Below are 15,278 nucleotides of genomic sequence, written 5' to 3'. Positions count from 1 at the left end.
GGTTTGCAACGCCCACTGCGTCAGATGACGCAGTCAGGGATATATAAGCAGCTGTGGACATTTTATCTTTTTTTTTCACGCTCACGCGCTCGGTCTGGGGCTCTCGCTCTCTCGCTCTCTTGTGTGCTCCCTCCACGTGGCTTGGTAAAGAGGCCTTCTCCATGTGACTCGGAGAAGGGGTCTCCAGGCTGCTTTAAGAGGCTCTTGCCATGCGGTTTTGAGGAGAGGAGATCCATGCGATTTGCAGGAAGAAGGCAGTTTGCAAGGAGGCTGAGAATCCAGGCGGTCCTGCATTGAGAGCTGGAGGGCACCACAGCACAGAAAGGACCTCCCCAATCAGAATTGAGTGATTGGCAGCTGCTGGTAAAGCTGAACTGTGTTTGGAAAGTAGGGAAGCGGTTTCTCTAACTTTTCTAAAACTAGCCTGGTTTGGAAGTAGGGGAGGCAAGGATATGTGTTTGTGGGTATTTTAAAGAGCATAAGACTTAACAACAGAAATCTGCAAATAACTAAATCTATATAACTGTTAAATAAACAATTCTTTTTCTTTTCACCAAACTCTGGTATTGAGAGTTATAATTTTGGCGGCGGGCAATCGGGCCCCTAACTAAAGAGCCCGTGGGTTTGTTTTCAACTGGAGTAGCCCAGGGGTTCTGTAACAATCTCAATAGATGCAGAAAAAGCATTTGACAAACTAGAACACCCTTTAATGATAAACCCTTAACAAATTTCATATAAAAGGAAATTACTGCAATATAATAAAAGTCATACATGACAAATCCACAGCTGGCATCATACACATTCGTGAAAGATTGAAAGCTTTCAATTACATACAAAAGGTCCACCCTTTTACTTCCCTCTTTACATTTTTTTTTTTTTTTTTTTGGTTTTTCAATTACAGTTGTCCCCTTTTCCCCCAATTTCTCTCCCCCACCCAACCCACCCCCCCTCCCACAATCATATCCCTCCCCGTTGTCCATGTCCATGAGTCATTCATATACGTTCCTTGACTAGACCCTTCCTTTACTTATCCCCCTTCTCTCCCTCCCCCCTCCCCACTACTGACTACTATTCTAGTCTTTGCCTATTTAGTTCGTTTGTTTGTGTTGCTCTTTAGTTTCCTGTATTGGATGATATCATATGTTATTTTGCTTTCTTTGCCTGGCTTATTTCACTAAGCATAATTCTCTCTAGTTCCATCCATGTTGTCGCAAATGGCAGGAGTTCCTTCATTTCTTTCTGCTACATACTATTCCATTGTGTAAATTTACCACAGTTTTTTGATCCACTCATCTACAGATGGGCACTTAGGCTGTTTCCAGCACTTAGCTATTGTAAACAGTGCTGCAATGAACATAGGGGTGCATAAGTTCTTTTGAATTGGTATTTCAAGATTCTTCGGGTATAATCCTAGTAGTGGAGTCGCTGGTTCAAAAGGCAGTTCCATTTTTAATCTTTTGAGGTAATTCCATACTGTTTTCCATAGTGGCTGCACCAGTCTGCAGTCCCACCAACAGTGCAGTAGGGTTCCCATTTCTCCACATCCTTGCCACCACTTGTTGTTTGTTGATTTGTTGATGATGGCCATTCTGACTGGTGTAAAATGGTATCTCATTGTGGTTTTTATTTCCATCTCCCTGATGGCTAATGATGTTGAGCATTTTTTCATGTGTCTTTGGACCTTCTGTATATCCTCTTCGGAGAAGTGTTTGTCCAGGTCCTTTGCCTATTTTTTAATTGGATTGTTTGTTTTCTTGATGTTGAGTCGTATAAGCTCTTTATATATTTTGGAAATCAGCCCCCTGTCTGTGATGTCATTGGCAAATATGTTTTCCCATATGGTTGGTTTCCTTTTCATCTTGCTGATGTTTTCTTTTGCTGAGCAGAAACTCTTTAGTTTGATGTAATCCCATTTATTTATTTTTTCCTTTATTTCTCTTGCTTTAGGAGATGTATCCGTGAAGAGATTGTTACGTGAGATATCTGATATTTTCTTGCCTATGTTTTCCTCTAGGACTTTTATGGTGTCACGGCTTACATTTAAGTCTTTGATCCATCTTGAGTTTATTCTCGTGTGTGGTGTAAGTTGGTGGTCTAGTTTCATTTTTCTGCAGGTCCCTATCCAGTTCTCCCAGCACCATTTGTTAAAGAGGCTCTTCTCACTCCATTTTATCTTCCTTCCCCCTTTATCAAATATTAGTTGACCATAGAGGCCTGGGTTTATTTCTGGACTCTCTATTCTGTTGCACTGATCTATATGTCTGTTCTTATGCCAGTACCAGACTGTTTTGATTACAGTGGCTTTGTAGTATTGTTTGATGTCTGGTATTGTGATTCCTCCTGCTGTGTTCTTCTGTCTCAAAATTGCTTTTGCTATTCGGGGTCTCTTTTGGTTCCGTATGAATTTATGGAGTATTTGTTCTCGGTCTGTGAAATATGTCATTGGTATTTTAATAGGGATTGCATTGAATTTGTAATTTGCTTTGGGTAGTATGGCCATTTTGATGATGTTGATTCTTCCCATCCAAGAACATGGTATTTGCTTCCATTTATTTGTATCTTCCTTAATTTCTTTCTTCAATGTTATGTAATTTTCAGAGTACAGGTCTTTTATCTCTTTGGTTAAGTTTACTCCTAGGTACTTTATTTTTCTTGTTGCTATAGTAAATGGTATTTTCTTTTTTGTCTCTGTCAATGCTATTTTATCGTTGGTGTACAAAAATGCCTTAGATTTCTGTATATTTATTTTGTACCCTGCGATTTTGCCAAATTCACTTATTATATCGAGTAGTCTTTTAGTGGAGTTTATAGGGTTTTCTAGGTATACTAATCATGTCATCTGCATATAATGATAGTTTTACTTCTTCTTTCCCAATTTGGATGCCTTTTATTTCTTTGTCTTGTCTGATTACTGTGGCTAGGACTTCCAACACTCTGTTGAATAGAAGAGGAGAGAGTGGACAGCCTTGTCTAGTTCCTGATTTCAGGGGGAATGCTTTCAGTTTTTGTCCATTGAGTATGATGTTGGCCTAAGGCTTCTCATATATAGCCTTAATTATGTTAAGGTATGCTCCCTCTATTCCCATTTTGCTGAGTGTTTTCATCATAAATGGTGTTGTACTTTATCAAATGCTTTTTGTGCATCTATTGATATGATCATGTGATTTTTGTCTTTCATTTTGTTTAGGTGATGTATTATATTTATTGATTTGTGAATATTAAACCATCCTTGCATCCCTGGAATGAAGCCCACTTGATCATAATGTATGATCTTTTTGATGTATTGTTGGATCCTGTTTGCCAATATTTTATTGAGGATTTTAGCATCTATGTTCATCAGTGATATTGGCCTGTAGTTTTCTTTCTTTGCTGTGTCTTGACCTGGTTTGGGGATTAGGATAATACTGGCTTCATAAAAAGTTTGGGATTTTCCCCTCTTCTTGGATTTTTTGGAACAGTTTGAAGAGGATAGGAGTTAGTTCTTCCCTGAATGTTTTGTAGAATTCGCCTGTGAAGCCATCCGGTCCAGGGCTTTTGTGTGCAGGGAGATTTTGGATTACTGTTTCAATTTCCTTCTTTGTTATTGGTCTGTTGAGACTTTCTACTTCTTCTTGATTCAGTTTTGGAAGGTTGTATGTTTCTAGAAATTTGTCCATTTCTTCTAGATTGTCAAATTTCTTGCCATACAGTTGTCTGTAGTAATTTCTAACTATCATTTGTATTTCTGTGGTATCAGTCGTGATTTCTCCTCTTTCATTTCTGATTTTGTTTATTTGTGTCTTCTCTCTTTTTTTCTTGATTAGACTGGCTAGAGGCTTGTCGATTTTGTTGATTTTTTCGAAGAACAAGATCCTAGTTTTGTTGATCTTTTGGATTGTTTGTTTAGTCTCTATGTCATTTAGTTCTGCTCTGATCTTGATGATTTCATTTCTTCTTCTTGCCCTAGGCTTTGTTTGTTGTTGTTGTTCTAGTTCTTGTAGCTTTATGGTTAGGTTTTTTATTTGAGATTCTTCCATCCTTTTCAGATATGCCTGTATTGCTATGAACTTCCCTCTCAGGACTGCTTTTGCTGTGTCCCACAGGTTTTGGCTGTTGTGTGCTCATTATCATTAGTTTCTAGAAATTTCTTGATTTCTTTTTTGATGTCATTGTTAATCCATTCATTATTTAATAGCATGTTATGCAATCTCCATGAGTTTGGGTGTTTTTGATATTTTTCTCTGAAGTTGATTTCTAGTTTCAAGGCATTGTGATCTGAAAAGATGCTTGATATGATTTCAATTTTCTTGAATTTGTTGAGGCTTGTTTTGTATCCTATCATGTAGTCTATCTTTGAAAATGTCCCATGTGCATTTGAAAAGAATGTATATTTTGCTTCTTTGGGGTGGAAAGTTCTATATATATCAGTTAGGTCCATGTGCTTTAGTGTGTTGTTTAATGCCTGTATATCCTTGGTGTTTCTTTGCTTGGATGATCTGTCTATTGTTGATAATGGAGTGTTGAAGTCCCCTACTATGAGTGTGTTGTTGTTAATATCCTTCTTGTGTTCTTCTAGTATTTGCTTTATGTATTTGGGTGCTCCTATGTTGGGTGCATATATGTTTATCAGTGTTATATCTTCTTGATGAATCGTTCCTTTAAGTATTATGAAATGTCCTTCTTTGTCTCTTTTTATTGCCCTTGCTTTGAAATCCGTTTTGTCTGATATGAGGACTGCTACCCCGGCTTTTTTTTCCGGTCCGTTTGCTTGGAATATTTTTTTATATCCCTTTACTTTCAGTCTATGTAAATCTTTTGTTTTCAGGTGTGTTTCTTGTAGACAGCAAATATGTGGGTCCTGTTTTCTTATCCATTCCGTTACCCTATGTCTTTTAATTGGAGCATTTAATCCATTTACATTTAAGGTTATTATTGATGTGTATTTATTCATTGCCCTTTGTACCTCTGTTCGTCTTCTCTCTTGTTCTTCTTTTTTTTTTTTTAGGACACTCCCTTTCGCATCTCTTGCAATGCTGGTTTGGTGGAGATGTATTCTTTCAGTCTTCCTTTGTCTGAGAAACTCCTTATTTCACCTTCTCTTTTGAATGAGAGCCTTGCTGGGTACAGTATTCTTGGTTGTAGGCCTTTGTTTTTCATTGCTTGAAATATTTTTGACCATTTCTTTCTGGCTTGTAATGTTTCTGTTGAGAAATCAGTTGATAGCCTTATCGGAGCTCCCTTGTATGTTTTTTGCTGTTTTTCTCTTGATGCTTTTAGGATTCTCTCTTTGTCTTGGAATGTTGCCATTTTAATTATGATGTGCCTTGGACTGGGTTTTTGGGGGTTCCTCTTCATTGGAACTCTCTGTGCTTCCTGAACTTGTATAACTTTTTCTCTCATCAGGTTCGGAAAATTTTCTGTCACTATTTCTCCTATCAGTTTTTCTATTCCATGGTCCTTTTCTTCTCCCTCTCTAATTCCGATGATCCTGATATTATTTCTTATCATGCTGTCCTGTAATTCCCTTACATCTTATTCATATTTTTTCAATCTTTTTTTATTTTGCTGTATTGTCTGGGAGTTTTTCTCTCCATTATCTTTTAACTCACTAATCCGATCCTCTGCTTCGTTTAGTCTGCTTTTGACTGATTCTACTGTGTTTTTCAGTTCAGAGATTGAATTCTTCAATTCTTTCTGGTTCTTGTTAGCAGTTTCTATGTCTTTTTTTATGCTGGTGTAGTTCTCTGCAAGTTCCCTGTAATTTTCTTGGAGCTGCTGGTAACTTCCTTGGAGGTTGTCATAGTTGTTTTTAAGGATGTCAAGTATATTGAGCTTTACCACCATTGTTTTGAATTCCATGTCTGATATTTGGGCTATGTCTATTTCATCTATCTCTCTTTCTGAGGATTCCTCTTTTCTTTTCATTGAGGGGTTATTTTTGTGTCTTACCATGTTGGATTCTTTTTGTTTGTTTTTATTTATTTGTGTTTTGTGGGGGGATGGCCTGCTTTGACTTCCCTCCTTTGTGGTGTGAGATTCTTTATGGGAGATCTGGGGGTTTCAGTGTTGCAATCTCTTTGATATCCTGAGCCTGCTGTTCTTGAGTTACCCTTGATGTCGTTTGTTTATGCTGTCTGGTTATATTTCAGATGTTCTTTGGTAGGATCTTCCTTCTGGCTAGTTGGTTGAGAGTCACTCTATCCACTTTGTCTTGAGTTCTTTTGTGGATATGCTGTTAAAAACATAAACACACAGCCCAGGCAGGAGACCCACACCTCAGTTTAGCCTTGGTGTGTCGTCTTCTTTTTCTGCGTCCGTAGCTGGTCTAGTGTGGCAGTTCAGAGGTTCTTGTTTCTTGCAGCAATGGTGTGCGCCCGCGGTTGCTGGCAGGGCGCACTCCCTTGCTGCCCGCTGGAGTCAGCTGAGGTGTCCTTGTGCGCGCGCCCCTGCACGGGTGGGGCGGCCGAGAGCTTGCCCCACGATTGGCGCCTATTGTTGCCAGGCCGAGGTGTTTCTGCGTTCGAGCCGCGCCGAGGTGTCCCCGAGCGCGTCCCTGCTTGTGCGGGCGGCCCGAGAGCTTACCCCGCGATTGGCGCCTATTGTCCCCGGGCTGAGGTGATTTCGTGCGTGCCCGTGCCGTTAGTCCCGCTGAACCGAGCTCCGGGAGTTGGTCTCTTGCCTCTTAGGGCGGGGCCGCGGACACTTGTGCTCAGTGGAAGTGAGCATCTGTGAGTCGCTGCTGCCCACTGTTCTGGCGCCGCAGCCGCCTGCCTTCCCTCACCCATCTGGGCAGGCATGAGCAGAGCCTGCGCTAGTGGTCTGCTTTCCGGCTTGGGGCCCGACGCCCATGGGAGCTGGCTAGGGGTATCTGCGCACGGTCCTCTCCGTGTTCAGTGGGCCCTCCCTGTGCCTGTTGGGACACTGATCTCATGTCCGTTGGGGAGTGTCCAAGGGACGCCTGGACTCACCTGGGCCAATGAGTGAGAGCACTTCCCTATGCGCGCCCCCGCGACCCAAGGGTAGGGTTGGGGAGTGGAGGAGCGCGCCTCTGCACCTGCGCTCCTCAAGAACGGCCTACCACCCCCAAACTTTCCACCCCTCTCCACCATCCACTAGAGAAAAATATAAAGGAGAGTTATGTTCTCACTTTCCCGGCAACACGCTGTCTCCCGTCTTCCAGCGCCAATGCCACTTGGTTGAGTCCCGTCTCTGCCAGCGGGCAGAGATCCGCTCTCCTCCCGACTCCTCTCTGGGGCAGCCTGTGGTCGCCAAAAAGCCTTTGTGTACTTCCCGCCGCAGCTCGGGCAGCCACCCCAGTCAGGAATCCCGTTTCGTCCCCTTTTCCTCCACTACCCTCACTAAACAGGTCGTTCCCAGATGGTTTTCTCTAATCCAGCAGTGCCATGGCTCGATTCCTGCCAGTGTCCAGCTGCTCACTGAGATGTTCTGTCTGCCATTAGCCCAAACTGCAGACGGGTCTCGGGAGCCTGAAAGCGCAGCCTCCCCTCACTCCTCCGCCATCTTCCTTCTCCCCTCTTTACATTTTTGATGTCACAATTTACCTCTTTGTTTGTATTTATTAACAGCTTATAGTAATTAGACATATTTTCAGTACTCTTTTAACCTTTATCCTATAGTTAAATGTTGAACACACTATCCTATTACAGAACTAGAGTTTTCTAAGACTGATTGTAGATTTATCTTCACCAATGTATTATATACTTTCATATATTTTCATGTCACTTATTAGCATCTTTTCATTTCTGCTTGAAGAACTCCTTTCAGCATTTTTTATAAGACATGTATAGTAGTGATGAACTCCCTCAGCTTTTGTTTCTCTGGAAAAGTATTTCTCCTTCATATCTGGATAATTTTCCAAATAGAGTATTCTCAGCTAGGAATTTTTTTCTTTCGATACTTTGAATATGTCATTCCACTCTCTTGGCTTGTTTGGTTTCTGTTGAGAAATATGCTGGTAGCCTAATGGGGGTTTCTCTGGAGCTTTCAACATTTTCTTAGCTGCTTTTAGGATTCTTTTTCTTTCCTTTGATTTTTGATAGTTTCATTATAATGTGTCTTGGAGAAGGCCTTTTTGCATTGAGATAAAGGAGTGATCTATTAGCTTCATGAGCTTGGATGTCTGAGTCTCTCTCCAGGTTTGGGAAGTTCTCAGCTATTACTTCTTTAAAGAAACTTTCTGAACCCTTCCTCCTCTTTTCTCTTTTTGGAACACTGATTATGCTAAATTTGTATATTTGATTGAATCCCATAGATCTCCATGTATGAAGGTAGGGAGGAGGCTGAGAAAGGCAGGTAAAAATACCAAAGAGCATTAAAGTGACAGGGTTACTGCTGACTACACTCAGGAGTTCAGCAGGAAGTTCACCCAGGAGCCTCTGGGAGACTTCAGTGAGGGATCTCTCCACCAGCTGGCAGGTACCCCCAAAACCCCAAGTACTAAACCCATATCTGTCCCCACTTGGCAGTGGCTCCTTCCACACTCTCCAAAATTGGCACCAAGTAAGTTTGGTAAACGGAATGCTTTCTTTACTTTTTTCCATTCTTTTTTCTCTATTCACCTCTAATTGGGTTATTTCAAGATTCCTATCATCTAGGTTGGTTATTCTGTCTTCCATTTCATCTACCCTACTGCAAATTCCCTGTATTGAAATTTTTAGTTCCAGAATTATATTTTGTTCTTTTTTATAGTTTCTATCTCTTTGCTAAACTTATCATTTGTTTGTATATTTTTTCCTGATTTGTTGAATTGTCTTTTGTATTTCCTTTCATTATTTCCTCAAAACAGCTATTTTTAATTTTTTATCTGCTAGATTGCAAGATTCTGTGCCTTTGAGCTCAGTTATCTGAAGGATTATTATTTTTTGGTGATGACATTATTTTTTTTTTTTTTTTTTTTTGGATTCCTCATGTTCCTTAGATTTACATTGTAGATTTTGCCTTTGATGTAGTGGACACCTCCTTAAATCTTTACTAGTTGCCTTCACATGGGGCATGCTGCTGATCCTGTTATATCTGGGGTACTTTCTGATCTTGTATTTACATACCTGCTCTGAACTTCTTTTTTTGCAGAATTCTTAAGCTTTTATGTCTTTTTTTACTTATTGATTTTTTTAAGAGAGGAAACGAGAGAGGGGAACATTGATTTGTTGTTCCATTTATTTATGCATTCATTGTTTGGCTCCTGCATGTGCCCTCTTTTCTGGTTTTTCCAACTCACCTGGGTGATTGCTGAAAACCTTTCTTTTGTTTTCCAGAAGATGGTGCTATAGATCAAGTTTGTGGTTTCTCTCTTGCCCACAGATCCTTTTCTGTTTTTGTGGTAGCACTCCATTTACCAAACTTACTTGGTGCCAATTTTGGAGAGTGTGGAAGGAGCCACCGCCGAGTGGGGGCAGATGTGGGTTTAGTACTTGGGGTTTTGGGGGTACCTGCCAGCTGGTGGAGAGATCCCTCACTGAAGTCTCCCAGAGGCTCCTGGGTGAACTTCCTGCTGAACTCCTGAGTGTAGTCAGCAGTAACCCTGTCACTTTAATGCCCTTTGGTATTTTTACCTACCTTTCTCAGCCTCCTCCCTACCTTCAGTCATGGAGATCCTGCTTCAGTACTTGGTTGTTGCTGGTGAGAAATGGGTTTGTCTTGCAGCATCCAGCACAGCTGGGGTAGCTGGGCACTCACAAACCGCTCTCCTCTTCCCCCTGTGGAGAGGTTTCCATGCAATAGTCAGTCCTGTGCTTTGTCACTTGGGGGGAGGTATTGGAAGTTTCTCTTCCCCTTTTTACTGAATCCCAACTCAGTTTGTTTGCTCCAATGGTGTGCTAGAATCACCCCTTTGGAAGGATGGATTTACATATTCTGTCTCTCTGAGGGTATCTGCCCAAGTCAGCACTCTCCAGGTTTCCCCCAACTGCTCTGGGTGGTTGGGGCAGGTTTGCTGGCTCTGCTGGTTCTGCAGCTCAAACTGAGGTCTGTCTGCCTATTACCAGATGAACAGGTGGGCGAGACTCCTGGGCCCCTTGGCACATGTTGTTGGAATACACAGTTCTGCAGAGAAACTTCTGTTTGTGGATGGATGCCTAATCAGTTGTTAAAAAAGGGCGGGGACAAAAAGTATAGATGGCTTACATGCCATAATGCTGATGTCACTGCCCTTTCACTGCATTTACATTGCTTGTTGACTGTTCCTGTATTGAATATTAGTGTTTTTTATGTTCTTCTCTACTCTTCTCTTTGTACCTATAATTTCTATTTATTTTATTCATACCCCTGTCATTTTGGTGGGGTTTCAGAGAGAAGAGGGATCATAAACACCTATGTTCAATATGCTGTGTTTAGACTGATAGAGACTTTTGGGGTAGAATTTAGAATGCACAAAACTTCAAAATGCCTATGCCCTTGATGCAGCTATTTCTAGATAACTAACCTATATAAATAATTCCGCTTGTGCATAAAGAGATGTATATAAGAACATTAACTCTAGCATTGACCGTAATAATGAGAAATTTGGAAACAATTTATATGCTATCAATAAGGAAATGGTTAAATGAACTTGATAGGTCTCTACTACAGAACACTAGGCAGCAGGCAAAAACAATGCAGTTGACGTATCTGGAAATCTGTCTAAGAAATATTCTTAATTTAAAAAGCAAATGTGAAAATTTACATTCATCAATAACCTTTGGGTGAAAAGTAAATAAAAATATTTTTTCTACCAAATAAAAAAAGGGAATGTGTATCATATGATCCCAATTATAGTCTTTAAAAACACAAAACAATGTATATTTTGATTCATACTTACCAGTAAATATAGATTATAGAAAACTAAATTGCTTGTGTCAATTGTAGGTCCTGTGAAATTGCCCTGTGACTCAAGACCAGCCATGTCCCATGCTCTCACACTTATGTAGGAAGCATGCCATACAGTGATCATCACTGGGCACACTAAGCATATTGCTTATCTATAGAATGATTACTTTCTTCTCTTACCAAGCAAGAGCTCAACTACCTCTTCTGCAAATTAACCTATGAGGTCATTTCAAAATGCCTACACTGGCTTTCATGGCCCTGGCTGGTTTAGCTCAGTGGATTGAGCGTCGGCCTGCGAGCTAAGTGTCGCTGGTTTGATCTTCCAGTCAGGGTACATCAGAGAAGGAAAACTCTGACTCCAAAAAACCTCCGCTGCCTTGTGGCATACCTCTTCAGGGGAAAGGCTAAGGGAGTAAACCCTGACAGAAAATCCGGAGCCGGAGTCCCTAAGGCGGTTTGACGTTGTAGTCAACACCGGCAACTCCTGCGGCGCACCTGAAGCCAAGCTGTATTGACTCCGTCTTTCCCTTGGATCCTTCAGCTGCGAAGAGAGGGGGGGTCTGCTGCATGGGCAACAGCAGACCCTCCATATTACCCTGCCCAGGCTCTGTAGCTTCAGCGTCATCACAAGATGTCGATTCAACACGGGAGGAGACAGATACCATGTCACTCCTGAGTCGGACTGCACAGCCATTCTCGGCGGTGCAGATAGACTCTTAAGAAGCTACACCATCGTCTCTCGAGACGGACGGCTGCCGACGACGACGACACTGGCTTTCAGTATGTGATTGTATAAATTACCTATTGCTACATAGCAAACTACCTCAAAAATTAGTGACTTAAAGCAACATACACTTATTTTCTTTCTGTCTTGGGTCAGAGATCTGGGTTTGGCTTGTCTGGGTTCTCTGATTTACAATCTCTCACAAAGTTGCTGCAAGGACAGTGCTGTGGTCACCTCAAGGCTTCCACCAGGGAGATTCAATTCCAAGTTCAATGACAAGGCAGTTGACATGATTCAGTTCTTTGCAGGCTGTTAGCCCAAGGCCATGCTTAGTTCTTTTCTATATGGACCTCTCAGTAGGGCAGCTCGCAGTATGGCAGCTAGCTTCATCAGAGTGAGCAAGTGAGAAAATCCAGAGCACATGAGCAAGTTGGAAGTTAGTCTTATGTCACCTAAGCTTAGACTCATCCATCACCTTTGCCATATGCTATTTGTTAGAAGTGAGTCACTGGGTCTATCCCACTAGGTCCAGCCATCCTCAAAGGGAGGTGCTTGCATCTAAGAGTGTGAATACCAAGAGGTGGGGGGGGGGGCACCTTAGGAGCTGCCTACATTTGTTGACAAGGCCTATGATGGTATATTTAGAATAAAGGAGACCGTTTGTCCTTGGCTTTAATTATAAATTTGTTGTCCAAAAAAGAAGAAAGAGGAGAAGGAAGAAGGAGAAGAAAAAGAAGAGGAAGAAGCAGCAGCTGCCTACAAATGTTGTTAATAGGTTATTCAATGAGCCGCAGAAGCAAATTCAGAAGCAGCGATTTTTCTAATTAAAGCTAAAATAAGCTTTAGACAGATTCAATCAGATGCCATCTTAGCACAGTAGCTTGCTTATAATAGGTGCTAAATATTTTTCTTTCTTTTAAATTTTCATTTGGAAATAATTTCACATCTCAAGTTTCAAGAATAGTTAAAGAATCTCATACACCCTTTACCCAGATTCACCACTGGTGGATAATTATATTTTGAATACATTATGCAACTTGTCACTATATTTGTAATTATAAAAGCTTTGGGGACTGGTGAGAGGTGTATGGGGTGGACTGGAGTTGTCATCTCTCAAGTGCTCTCTTCTTTCTCCTCCAGAAAACCCTGAGCGAGCAGCTCTGTACTTTGTCTCCGGCGTGTGCATCGGGCTGGTCCTCACCCTGGCTGCCCTGGTGATGAGGATCTCTTGCCACATGGACTGCCAGCGGCGTCCCCGGAAGAAGTTCCTGCAGGACCAAGAAAGCAGCAGTGACAGCAGCGACAGCGAGGATGGCAGCTCGGACACGGCGTCCGACATCTCGGTCAGGAGACACCGTCGCTTTGAGAAGACTTTGAACAAGAACGTCTTCACATCAGCGGAGGAGCTGGAGCGCGCTCAGCGGCTGGAGGAGCGGGAGCGCATCCTCAGGGAGATCTGGCTGAACGGCCAGCCTGAGGTGCCTGGGACCAGGAGTCTGAACCGCTACTACTAGGGGCAGGAGCAGGCCCCCGCACTGCTGGAAGCCGCCCGGAGAGAGAAGGGTTGTGGGAAGGGTGGGCACAAAGAGCTGAACGTCGTTCTGCTACGATTACTGCGGAGCCAGAGATAAGCAGTACACCGCGTTTTCTATTCAGGAGGACCGATTTCTCCTTTTGCCTAAATTATGGAGAAGTAGAAAAACCAAGTCGGTTCATCAACCTTTCCAGGTCTTGGAATGGTGCTCAAGAACTTTCTCCAACAATGTGGATGGAGATTAGAGAAACAAGCCTGTGGTTTCTCTTGATTTCTGAGGATCTCAGAAGTTTCTGCAAGCTTCATAGCTATGTGTTATTCCTTTATAAAAGGAGAAGTTATCATAGTGTGAGGGCTAGGAACATCAGGGTGCACTTAACCCAGTAAACCCAATTTTCTAAATAACTTCATGCTATGGAGGTGATTCTAATCCAGATAGCATGAACTATGCTTGCTATTTAAGGCTGATTTTTTTATATCATGTGTTGCAACGGCAACCTCGTCCATTTTAACTGGCACCTCAGGGATTAAAATCCTATTTTTTAGTGTAGTTCCCACTTCATTCATGAAAATGAATAGAATTGATGTATTATGGGAGATGTGTCAGTGACCTAGACAATGCGAATAACCTCAAAGGATGAAGGGTTTTATTTTGAATAGTTTATTAAAAATATATATTAACATGGATATTTGAAAATGCTGCATAAGAATTAAAACTGTGTCTCCCCCCTATTTTGGAGAGAAGGAAATTTTGTTATGACTCTAGATAATCATGATTTTAAACATTTTGTTAAAAAAATGGTTGGATTTCTAAGAAAAGAATTGCAATGGGAGGTGAGGAATAAAGTCAAAATTAGGATGAGATAAAAAAAATAAATGTTACATAAAATTTTTTTTGTTTCATGTCTGCCTCTGTGGTTATCTTAAATAGCAGCCCATTTATATAGGGGGATTTGTATTTTACCAGGCCCCTCAAATCTGAAGAATTGGTAAAAATGGAGAAATAGCCCCTGTGTGACTTAAGTGCATTTCACTTTACATATATTGTATTATGGTTATAATATAGTTGAGTAATTGTTAAGCAGATAGAAAAACTAGATTTACCTAAGGCTAGAAATAAGATGGTAGCCCCCTATGGAGAGGAAAAGTTGGTAGGGAAGGAAGAGAGGCAGGGATGTGCCACATTTAGAAATGGATTACAGAGGAAGAAGCAGCCTCCTCCAGCCTGATAGAAACAGTGAATTCTGTCTGTCCACTCCCTTCTCTTGACATGCAATGGGTTCCATAGCTCATCTGGATGCTTCAGAGCCTTCAACTGGGAGGATCTCCCATGTCCATTGGCTTTATCACTATCCCTGGGAGGATGGTCAGGAGACTTACTCCACTGAAGCCTCTACTGCTTTAGCAGCCTACTCTCTGAGATAGGGACTTGGAGGGCTGTCTTAAGAAGTGATCAATCACAGCTGTCTCTTTGCCAAGGGGGCAATACAGTTTGCTTGAAACCCTCAATGGCTGACCCATTTATGTCATTTGGGTGTCCTCATTGGCTAGTAACAATTGCCCCAAATCCACTGGGCTTTAGATGAATATTATCTATATCAGTTTCTGGCTTGTAGAAAAATTAAACAATGGGGACCTGGCTCCAACCCCCAGATGCATCTAAAGCTGGCAATGTGGGAGTGGGGGGGTGGGTTACAATCCTTGTAAGGCAGGGGCTACTGGGATGCAGTGTTGGAGGCTTTTGTGGAGGCTCTGGGGCATCTAGCTTTCCAAGTTCTCCAATATCCTGATGCCTTTCTACCAAGTTCATGAAGTTTCCATTTTTAGGGTGGTGCGGACCTTGCCTGGGGAAAAATACACTAGATAACAGTTCAGCCAGCTGCTTTACTTCTATATACCAGTGATTCCAACGTCTCAGCCAAAGACAGGGAAGTTTCCACTGTTATCTTCCATATCTTGATTCAAGCAGTTTCACAATTTACATCTGTCACTCACTCCTTCCAGTTTCTGTATCAGGACGCTTTAATTTGCAACAGGAAGATACCCAACTTAAGAGCATTTTTATATAACTGGGAAGGGCAGCACTGAATCTGGCTTCAGGAATGACTGGGTCCTAAGGCTCAAATACTGTCAAAAGGCTAGTCTTTATCATCTCTCATTGCTTCTCTTTGTTGCTGGTTTCATTTTCTTCTACTTCAGATGAAGTAGTAACACACA

The 15,278-nt window shown here is 41.7% G+C and overlaps 1 protein-coding gene across 4 annotated transcripts in view; it reads left to right on the top strand.

Annotated features, from left to right (window-relative positions):
- Positions 1-13,953, top strand: part of EVA1A (eva-1 homolog A, regulator of programmed cell death) — a 68,521-nt gene extending 54,568 nt beyond the window's left edge. For all 4 annotated transcript variants that reach the window (XM_090280302.1, XM_090280299.1, XM_090280301.1 and 1 more), the window contains one exon: positions 12,668-13,953. In XM_090280302.1, coding sequence (XP_090136428.1) covers positions 12,668-13,041 — 374 coding nt within the window. In that variant the 3' untranslated portion in view covers positions 13,042-13,953. The remainder of the gene's footprint in view (positions 1-12,667) is intronic.
- The last annotated feature ends 1,325 nt before the right edge of the window (positions 13,954-15,278 follow it).

Source organism: Furipterus horrens, unplaced genomic scaffold, assembly GCF_987537825.1.
Source record: "Furipterus horrens unplaced genomic scaffold, mFurHor1.1.pri manual_scaffold_6, whole genome shotgun sequence".
Lineage (NCBI taxonomy): Eukaryota > Metazoa > Chordata > Mammalia > Chiroptera > Furipteridae > Furipterus > Furipterus horrens.
Note: the sequence above shows the minus strand (reverse complement) of the source record. Positions and strands in the feature narration are given on the sequence as shown.